This window comes from Manduca sexta, chromosome 24 (assembly GCF_014839805.1).
Source record: "Manduca sexta isolate Smith_Timp_Sample1 chromosome 24, JHU_Msex_v1.0, whole genome shotgun sequence".
NCBI lineage: Eukaryota > Metazoa > Arthropoda > Insecta > Lepidoptera > Sphingidae > Manduca > Manduca sexta.
Genome location: NC_051138.1, coordinates 1954846 through 1965908, shown reverse-complemented (window position 1 = coordinate 1965908; position 11063 = coordinate 1954846). Strand labels below are relative to the sequence as shown.

At 37.0% G+C, this 11063-nt stretch overlaps 1 protein-coding gene across 1 annotated transcript in view; it reads right to left on the bottom strand.

The window, feature by feature from the left end:
- Positions 1–10616: 10616 nt before the first annotated feature.
- Positions 10617–11063, bottom strand: part of LOC115451816 (CUGBP Elav-like family member 4) — a 188420-nt gene continuing 187973 nt past the window's right edge. The window contains exon 10 of the mRNA XM_037442258.1: positions 10617–10744. Coding sequence (XP_037298155.1) covers positions 10617–10744 — 128 coding nt within the window. The remainder of the gene's footprint in view (positions 10745–11063) is intronic.

Genomic DNA, 11063 nt, shown 5'->3' with positions numbered 1-11063 from the left:
TGTGGTGTTTCATTTATACTTATGCTAGCTTTTGCTCGCGGCTTCACCCGCGTGATGGAGTTTCCGGGATAGTAACCTATAACCTTCCCACGGTCTTAAACTATCCCCATACCAAAGTTCGTTTTGTTATACACCTTTTTATGTCATGTCCCGTTCCCGTGGGAACGGGACATGACATATAAGGCTGACTTTTAGGTTGAGTAACTTCTTTGTATAATACATTTTTTTCATTTTATGCTCACCTGGTGCTTAATATTTTGGGTCTTCAGATTTTATGGAGAGGCAGGGGGTGGTGGTTGTCAAAAAATACAAAAATATGCATTCATATTGACTTGAAAAAAATAACAGTAGATTGTCTTTAAAATCTAAATAAAACCAATCATTAGACCCTATCGATATACTATTTGAATCCTTTTGTTCTTTACTTTTATCAAGTGTATAATTTCTATCAGAAAGATTGATAAAGTCCGGTAAAAAATAAAAAAGGGATACATCTGCATTGATTAATTTCTAAAACAAGAAAAGAGGCGCAATACGCGCACGTGACGTCATCGAGAATTGCGATGCGTGCGAGAGAATGAGATGGAGCGATATCTCCACTACGCGCCCACTCCTGCACATTACAATATTTGAAATATGAATTCTGCTTCTTAACCAATTTTAATGCAGTTTTTATAGAAGGGCTCCATTTTCGAACTATTTACATTACTACTATTGAATAATGATTTACTAATCAAACGCAGGGAAATATTGTTAGTTGACCATGTTTAGATCTTTGTCAAACTGCTGTTTGTAGGGAAAGTAGACGGTAATATACCACGTGGGCGAGCATCTACCCGTTGTTCTGATCAAATAAAAAGTGTAACAGGACTTCTTATTACCATTGTCCTAAAGAAAGTCGAAGAGAGGAAGGCTTGGAAACAGCTTGTCATTGACACCGGCAAGAGGTTTCGAGACGGAGATGACCTTCAGTAATAAAGAATGCGTTCAGGAAGACCATGCTTTGAGTGTTTTGAACTCCTAAACCCCCCCCTTTACTCTGCGCGTTCGTAATGAGCATCTATATATAGCTTTTATTGATAACTAGTATTTTGGAAAAATTTTAAACCAGTATCTTTTGTTTTATTTTCCACTGCCTATAAGTATACTTTTGTTTGAACAAGTTTCAAATTTGAATTATTAGCATTTGGCGGCTGATGGCTATTGGTTAGCCCAGATTAGTTATGTTCGATTTGAAAAAAAAGATACTATTTTTTGTTAATATGTAAGAAAATCTTTTTGGGGTCGGACAGGAAATATGTTTCTGTAGATCCAAGGAGGGAGAAAATAAAACACACACCTAATATAATTAAAATTATTTATTATCCTTCATCATATTTCTAGCACACTAAACGTAATAAGTGTATAATAATAAATAATTGAATAGTAATTTAGTTTTAAAATACATATTTCAGCAATATACATAATACTTGATAAGTTTAAAAGTCCATTAAACTAAACAAACACATGCAAAGTAGGCGAATTTATTGTATTAGTTCCATAATAATATGTTAGGAATGAACATAGTCTGTTCTGCACTAAATTTCTGCATTCAGTTGGTATTATGCTAACTAACACCGAACACCGGCGTTAACAGACGTCATCACGTATTCTGTCGTCCCCGGTGCGGAAGTCAATAAAAACGAAACAAAACAATTCACTAGCGCGCTCCGAATAATTGTTCATAACATTCCTGTTCCATTTACATACCTTTGGTGAACTATAACAATGTACGAGAATAAACTTCATTAAAATTGCTACCTATCAAACGTATTGAATTTTTAAAACTTTTATCTAACTATTTGTTAAACGGTTTCCCCGTCGGTAGACTCTCCTTTAAATTCTGGGAAATAATAACCTTCCTAATACAGACATTGTAATGGGATTAGTCTTAATTTAATTTGTTGAGGCAGTTTTATTTTATCTTGTACATTTATTGAAGAAATGCATACAGCCTTTATTTACACGTGTTTACAATGTCTGTATTTTAATTAACTAGGAGAAATAAAAGAGATTTGTCACAATTATTTTGGGGCTGAGACAATTGCGACGAATTCAATGAACATTACACATAATATTCCGCTCATGTCAGAAGCTTATGACATTGTCAGAATTATGCTATTTGATATACATATATTTGCTGATGTCAGAATATTGTACCACTGACGACATCAGAATTTATTGATCAAGGACTTGTGACATTACTGCGGTTGTAATGAAATGCGACAATGTTTAATAGACTAACTGTTAATTACTTATTACATCAAAAATATTTTGTTATAGTGTACAATTAATTTAGACACGCTAAGTATACGCGACATTTTTTTAGCAGGATCTATTTACACATTTTTCTCATACCAGACAGATAAGCAATAGGTCACGATAACATAACTATAAACTACTAGAGATCGTTTTTTGGTATAGGTAAATCATATTCTTTGGGATTGACATTGTAAAGAGGTCTATGACATTAAGATGGTGATGATTTATAAAGAACTAACAGATACTTAGACAATACATTTAAACGTGTTGATAAATATTTTAAATGGTCCAAGAGGTTTAATCCTAGCTCTACTTTAGTGAAAGACGAAAAGAATTTCTTGTCAATGTATGTCAGAAATTGTCAGAAAACTATGACTCATTTCTTAACCTCTATAAAGCTTCTTTGGTAACAATGTTAAGGATCTCATCTGGTTGGTTTCCTGCCGCGATCTTTAGCGTGCCTCAGTTTTGTTTATGTAACAAATGGCCATGTGGACTGTCACATTTCAACATAATTGTTCAATGGACGATTGTTACAAGCGTATATCACACGCTCTTTGGCGTCCCAATGCTAAGCTATACACGTAAACTACTAGTCCGTGGAACTCTGTTTTGGACTATCCATTAGAGATTATGATTTATAAAGAACTTGTAAAACACTAATAGATTAATGGACTTTGTACATCAATGATTGATTATATAAATTAAGCTATTAGTCAATATTTTACCTTAATATAGTAATAATAATGTTTAGTATTTCTTTAAAACGTACGAAGTGTTTTCACTTGTTAAGAAGAATCAAGATAGTATACAAAAGTATTTAATAAGCAATTTTACGCGTGGATAAACATTATATGGCGCAGTTAATTTAAACTGGATAGTCCAAAACAGAGTGATTGTATTTGTTTAGTCTTATAATTATTTCAATATAAGTTATCCAGAACAATGTGTGGGACACAGTTTTCTATTTTTAGATTCACGCATTATATCCGCAGATATTTCGGGTTTCCTTGGCGACTGTTAATGGGTATTGATTCTTATTAGTCGTTAAATTTCAACAGTTTACGTGATAATTATCGATTTACTCTAAATACAAACGTGAAACATTTCCAATGAGTTAATATATAAATAAGTCGCCCTTATCAAGAATACCCTTTAAATTTCCGCGTGTATACTCTAAAAACTGTTAATGATTATGATTTTTATTCACTTAGCATTAAAACAGCGACACCCTGTCACCCGCCGAGTCGCCCCGGGACAAAAGGCTAGTAAGCTCCTAAAGATATGACGTCACATGTTATGTACAATTTCATTATTGTGGAACTAATATTCAAGAAGTTTTACCACGAGTCCTGGAATCTGCTCGCTGTTCAATTAACGTGGCATTTTGTTTATTGATTTTAACGCTTTAGGAATACAAGGTATTGTCGCCGATAGGCACTCGTTATAGAAAAACTAGTAGACTAAACGAAGATAAAAATTGTACTTAGGTCCCGTGGTAAAACAGTGTCACACGTAAAAATATTGACGTCTGTTTACAATTCCTTTTAACTATCATTATAGGATGAGCGTTAAAAAATCTATTTTTAAGCGACAGAAACGTGTGATTGAAATATAGGAATATACAGGCAAGATTTCTTTACGGACGGCGCGTTTTTTGTTTTAAAACACTTATGGCGGTGTATTGTACAGTTTTACAAATCGCCAAAGGGATTATACGCTATCATATGCAAGCGATGGTACAATCATGAAGGCAATCTATTATCAATATACAGAAGGAATTTAATATTAACCGCCTTCTAATTTGCATGATCACTTATGATTAAATTTTATGTAAGACCTATATTATATTTGCCTTTATATTAGTGTTATAGGAAGAAGTTATGTCGACAGTAAGGTAGGCAACGATAGTAATTCGAAATTCATTAAACTACGGAACTCGGCCATCGTCAACAATTATGATAAAACATTACAATATTTTAAACAAAACAATAAACACTAACCGATTTATTCATAAGCATTCAATGAAAGATAAAAATTTTAAGTTTGTCATATTCTACCAAAGATTAAATACAATATAAGTGATAGAGACAAAACACTATGATAAAACTACTGAACGCTTATGGATAACGCGGTACAAAGTATACTAGGCTACACCCACAGTGTGAAACATAGGAAATAGTATTATATTTCATGCACAATACACCGCCAACTTCACAGTAACAATCTTTAGCGGAACTATGAGAGTTACATTGTCTCTACCTAAATCGTTCACTCTAAGGTAACTTTAAACTCTTAACTTAACCAAACCCCTACCACGACCTCCACGATCGAAACCATACCATCTTACCTAAGTAAAATATACTTATGACTTTGTACAAAGCTTTTACAGTATTCTGGATAACTTATTAAAAACAAACAAAACAAACTGATCCGCATTTGTTTCACAAGAAAGAGTAAGTGAAAAATACAAATGCAGACCCGTCGAACGTAGAATTTGAAAAAAATATGCAACACTAATAAAAGGATACAAGTTTATACATTACGATATAAATCTATGCGTACTGTAAAAAGTATATGAAATAAATAAGTCCCTACGAAATTAATGATAGTTACAAAAGTGGGTGCTTGAAGCTAAACTATGCTAAGCGACAGACAAAAAATAAATAAATAATAACAAAATGAGATATGACTAGATTGTTTTGTTTCAATACTAACATCTACAATTCATAAAAGCACTATGCTCTTCTCTTCATATTTTTTATTATATAAATAGATATAATATGATTAATTACTTCGAACCCTAGGGTTTGTTTTTTATTCTGATTATTATATTGGCATTGACTTACATACTAACTAGCGTCGGATGGATGGGCCGCGCGGCGCTACATGCTGGTTGCGAGCGGAGTGGTCCCGCGTGACGTCACGTCCCGCAGCGCCCCCTGCGCACGCCTCTACGCACGCCGCACCACCCGACGACCTACCTATCTACATCGCCTAAATAAAGGTCCATCTCCAATACCTTTCTTGAGTGCATCGTTTATCGCCTCTATGCGAGCTCTATCTCAAATTTTAGTTATGCGAACTATATAAATATTTTATAAAATTTCAGAAGTTAAATAGTGTTTTCTTTTTTTAATTTTACTCAAGAAATTCGATCTCGTAACTCTAAGAATGTTCTCGAATCTGTAATCGCGAGCGAGTGGACGCGGGCGCGGTCGCGGCGTCGACTCTATGCTAGAGACAAAAATCGTCCACATATTATACATTTATATCCCTTTTGATTCGGTTAAAATCACGTGGTAAGACGCCGCGAAGTCGGCCCGACGCAATCGCCCAACATGACGAGATGACAAGTGAATGAGGATACGTAGTAACGCAAGACGTTCTAACTTGGAATGAGACATGCCAGGCAGGACTGAGGGCTGTTGCTAACGGAAACAGAGAGAGAAGCGAAGCGTGAGACGCGTTCGAGTCGCGAACGGTTTAGCGGCGAGATGAGAATGATAGCTGTTACACTACGATAGTTACGAAGAGTATAAAAAGTCGCGACAGACTAGTCAGTGGACCCGAGAGTGGGGCGGCGCGGGCGCCGCAGCTCCGGTGGCGTGAGTGCGACGAGTCGCATCGACTCAGAGAGCGCGGCAATCTGCCTACATGAAAACATTTAGATACATTTAAATAATTGCAAAGCATACCCTGTATCCTATAATCACTTTAATGGCGATTGTTTTATACATTCAGAGAGGACTCATTTATCTATTAGAAATGTTCGAGTCATCGCAACGTACTTGTTAGGGTTTTCTTTTATTTATTTTAATCAGTATAAAGATATAAGTACACAATATTAATAACCGCCCCGGTGGTGCGTAGCCGGGTGGCCACGCGATCCGGGTGCATTATTCCTACGTTATTCAAAAGGTGATATCGATATACTAAGTATACATTTTCCAGTTTGGCATCAATTTATGTGTAACCTAGGAAGAGCGTTTCCATATTATCCGATACGATATCGATATCGGATGACGACACCGATATATTGGCGGCATTATCAGACGCCCATGACCCGTGGATAATGTTTGTATGTGTGCTATGTGTGTACACATATATACGCTATGTGTGTATACATTTTCCCTGTGTGCGTGAGGAGCATGCGCGCGGTGGTGCAGCGGTCGTTTTGAAGATTTGTTTAGATGATTATAACTACTGGTTCCAGTTTATTTATAAATATGACATCGTTATCCATTTAATACGTCATAGATACATTAATTGAACTGGTGGAATATAAAGCATACGTACGACTCACTAGCATAACAAAAATACTCCGAGAAAATAACTGGCGAGAAGTATGTGATATCTTTAAAGAGGGATAATACGAGGTTTCAAATCAAGATGAGAAAAAAAAGAAAACAATTGACGAATTGAAGGGATTTCATCGGAAATATGTGAGGATGGTATCGGATGTCGGTTGGCGGTGTCTGACACCAAAATCGTATCGGATAATTGTGGAACCGCTCTAAGGTCGCGGCACGGGTGCGGCCTCCGAGCACTGCGTCCCTCGACACTCGCGGTGTCCGACGTTCATACCCCCGCCCGCCCGCACCCGCCTCTGCCGCCGCCCCGCTGCCGTCAGCACTCCACTCCACTCATGACACGCGACCTGAGCGCGGCCTCGCGTGGGAGGCGCGACTCCACGTGTGTCGCGAGTCGGCTCACCTCATTTATTTGGTTTCTAAAGAGTCAGTGAAATTCGCATCGAAGTTGACCTTGTCCCAGGTTTCCTGGTCATCGGACACACGGTTTACGTTTTCCAAGGCTCCGTCGTATTCATGCCCGACCGAAGCTTTTACTAATCGTGTACGAATTGGCTCTACAAGCTATATTTTTGTGCGTATAAAGAGACCGGCTCCGCGGTCGATATACGAAACAATGTTGACGAATAAGTTTAAAATGGTAACACAAGAGAAATATTAATAAATTAAATAATGCATCATGAACACAAACGACGCTAAAACAATTTAAAAAGCGTAACAAAGTATTGCACATTGTAAGTATTAGGAAAAGAACTAGAGACACTTAAACGATATAATTTTGTTATATCGTTTTATACACATGCTTACAAGTAAATCATAAACGCCTAAAACTAGAATACTATATCGATATACATAATATAATTATTTGTGTAAATATAAACTTCTATGCTTTGTGGTGAGTGAAAATTTGACTAGTGGCGGGCGGCGAGGCAGACGGCGGCGCCTGCCCGCTGCCGCTCGCGGGGCGCCACGGGGCCGTGACGTCACGCGCACGCTGCGGGCGCACGCTGCGGGCGCGACACTGTGGCGCGTGCCCAGTGTTGCCATCCAGCGGGAATTATATCTGCACGGACTGAACTACTACACGATGCAATGACGTGATGGAGCACGATGCGGCCCTGGGGCTTGGCAACACGCTACACGCAGCACGCTACACGCAGCACGCTGCACGCTGCACGCCGCGACTCGGCTCGACTCGTCACGTCATACACCAACCACAATAACCGGTGCGGAGCCCGCCCGCGCGCACATAATATATCTTAAAGGTATCGCAGTATTATTTATATTTATTTATATTGGTACATTTTTGATTATGAATCTATTTTTTCTGTATAGAAATTACACTAGTTTACCTTCAATTTATTCATACATTCACTGTTGACTCCCTATACAGTTGGTCACATTTAATGTATTTAACATCTTAAACACTTATACTTTTATATATGTTCTATGTATAGACACTCACACGTATCAAATAAAGTAGAAAGCTCGCTCTTTGTGAATTGACATCGCATTAAGCGATTATTAAATAATATTGCTCCTCGCACACTACGCAAAGTGTTGCTGTACAGAAAACAATAAAAAACTACTATAACTCGCTTAATATATCATAGGGAGTGAAGGAAATTATTTTATACAATATTATATATAATATATTATGCATATTTAATATTCTTATGTTATTGGTTCTGACTGGTCACGCGTGTTGAGGTATTTACAGAAATTTTCTAAAGTATGTGGAAAAATATATAATTTATTGATTAAAAACTTCTGGAAATCCCTCAAGTGTGAACACATTATTAAGCAAGTCGTTTTCAATAATTAAATTACATAAACGATTCAACAAGGTCTCTTTTACTTACAACATCGATAACAATTAATTAAAATCTGAAACGTTTTTGGATGTTTGCGTGGTGTGCGAGGAGCAGAGAGCGTGTCACATAACATGCGATTACAGAGACAACGGCCTGTACAGTCATTTATGTTGATATTTATCTTTATATCACAGCCCATATTGGAATTTATAACACATAATAACACGATCTTTCGAAACGAAGTGTAAATCTGCGTTCTTATTGTGAAGTGCACTTTCATTTGTACACAGCGTTAAATACAAACATTTAATTTTGTTAACAACATCGTTCACTAACATGTAGGTTTGTGGGTGCCGGGCGTACCAAACAGATTTATGTATGAATTGTTTTAGAATGCGACGCGTTCCCATATCCATCCAGGTTCCCAGTACGTTTAATTTACAATAGATTTACTCTACAATAGTATCTAGCTACTTGACTTTAGCGTTTCATTCAAGTTTTTCAAACAAATAATATTTAATGAAGTTAAAAGAAAGCCGTGTGGTACAACCCAGCGTATTAATTAGCTTACCTGACACACACATAATAAATTTAACAAAATATAGGACATATAAATACTCCAATAGTGATCTATACCGAGCACTTATATTATTGTGATCAGTTGGCGGTGGGAGACAACAGTGTCAAGCGGCGGGGCGGCGCGGGGGGTGTTCGTCGCGTGACACGCACGCGCGGCGTGTCCTGTGGCGCACGGTATGTAACAACGCGCGGCGCGAGTGCGCACCGGGCCCGCGCCCGGCGCCATCTACACTACGGAACCAACATCATCGAACAAACAGACCCGCGCGCCGCACCCGACGAAAACTTGCAATATACAATAATTAAAATACATTTTTTTTCTTACATTTTCAACTTACTTAATAAATTCAGTTTGGCTTTGTTCAAGCAAATAACTAGTATAATAAATTTATTTTAAAAGTTCAGTTAAACATTAAGTACTTAGAAGTAGAAGTATGATTACGAATGACAAAATTTTTAATAACGTGTCATTTTTAATAATAATAATAATAATTTAATCAAAGTTAATAAATTGTATATATAATAATATAATAGAGTAATTTAATGATTAATCGATAATTATAAGAATGAAGCATTCCTACGAGCTGATTTAATAAATTACTTTTAACTAATTTAGTATACTCGCCAAGTGGGCTTGCATAATTCTTTAAGTATGTATGTATGTAAGTAATGATATTTGCTATAGTACAATGTTTATTAAATTCCATAGAATTGTTGATAATACGCGAACAGTCGCACCGCGGGCACAGGCACGTACCCGAACAACATCTGAAACGGAAACAATTGTCTTTGCAATATAATACACAATGACTCGTCTGATAAAAACGAGTTCATTCTAAAATAATTGTGTGGTCATAGTTGTTTGATTGTATATGGATTTCTTTTTGCACCACGTTGGGCGCCACTAGTAAGATCTCCAAATGGCGCCCGCTGTGGTGTTAATTTGCTAGGATCGCACAAGGATTTAATACATTATAATAGCCGTATGTGAATTTATTACCAATACAATAAGTTCTTTTAAAATTATCTACTTGATATAATTGCATTTTAATTTATTTATAAAAATATTGGCTAGAACTATTCATGTAAGTTAGGTAATTAGTAACTAAAAAGCGGCGATAGCCTACTTGGGTGTGGAACGGACTGCCAAGACGAATGTCCGCAGGTTCAAATCCCAAGGGCACACACCTCTGACTTTTCTAAAATCATGTGTGTATTCTTTGTGAATTTATCTTTCGCTTTGACGGTGAAGGAAAACATCGTGAGGAAACCTGCACATCTGAGAAGTTCTCTATAGGAATTTCGAAGGTGTGTGAAGTCTACCAATTCGCACTAGGCCAGCGTGGTGGACTAAGGCCTAATCACTCTCAGTAGTGGAGGAGGCTCGTGCTCAGCAGTGGGCAAGTTATAATACAGGGCTGATATTATTATTCTTAATTAGTAACTGCCTTTTTTGGTTTCAAAACAGGTCACAATAAATAACTTGTAAATGTAGTAGAAAAGATTCAATACAAACACGTAGGATAAGGCATTTATTAAAACCTAACCGTGTAATTAGAAAAAGTATAGTTACCATAGGGACGACTTGTACGCGTAGGGACGGCGTCTATTAGTAAGGCCGGTTGGCGTCCTTGGGTCGTTTCAGCTGGACCTTCAGCCGCTTCATGCCGATCTGGAAGCCGTTCATTGCCTGGATAGCCGCTTGGGCGGACGCAGGGTTGTCGAACGACACGAAGCCTACAAATGTGTAGTGAGTAAATATTACCTTTAGTAAGATTCATACCTAATTTGGAGATTATAATTAATAATTACTATTTAAATCAAACTATTTTACGGATTTTATCGCGGTTTTAATATTTTACTTTTCTCCCGACGTTTCTTTGACGTACTTTGCGGGTGAACAACGCCTTAGTCCTCCCCGTGACCATGAAGGCTGTAAAGTCTTCGAAACGTCGGGAGAAAAGTAAAATATTAAAACCGCTATAAAATCCGTAAAATAGTTTAATTTAAATGTCTTACATTCGCGTAAACATAAGAAATCATTATAATAATTACT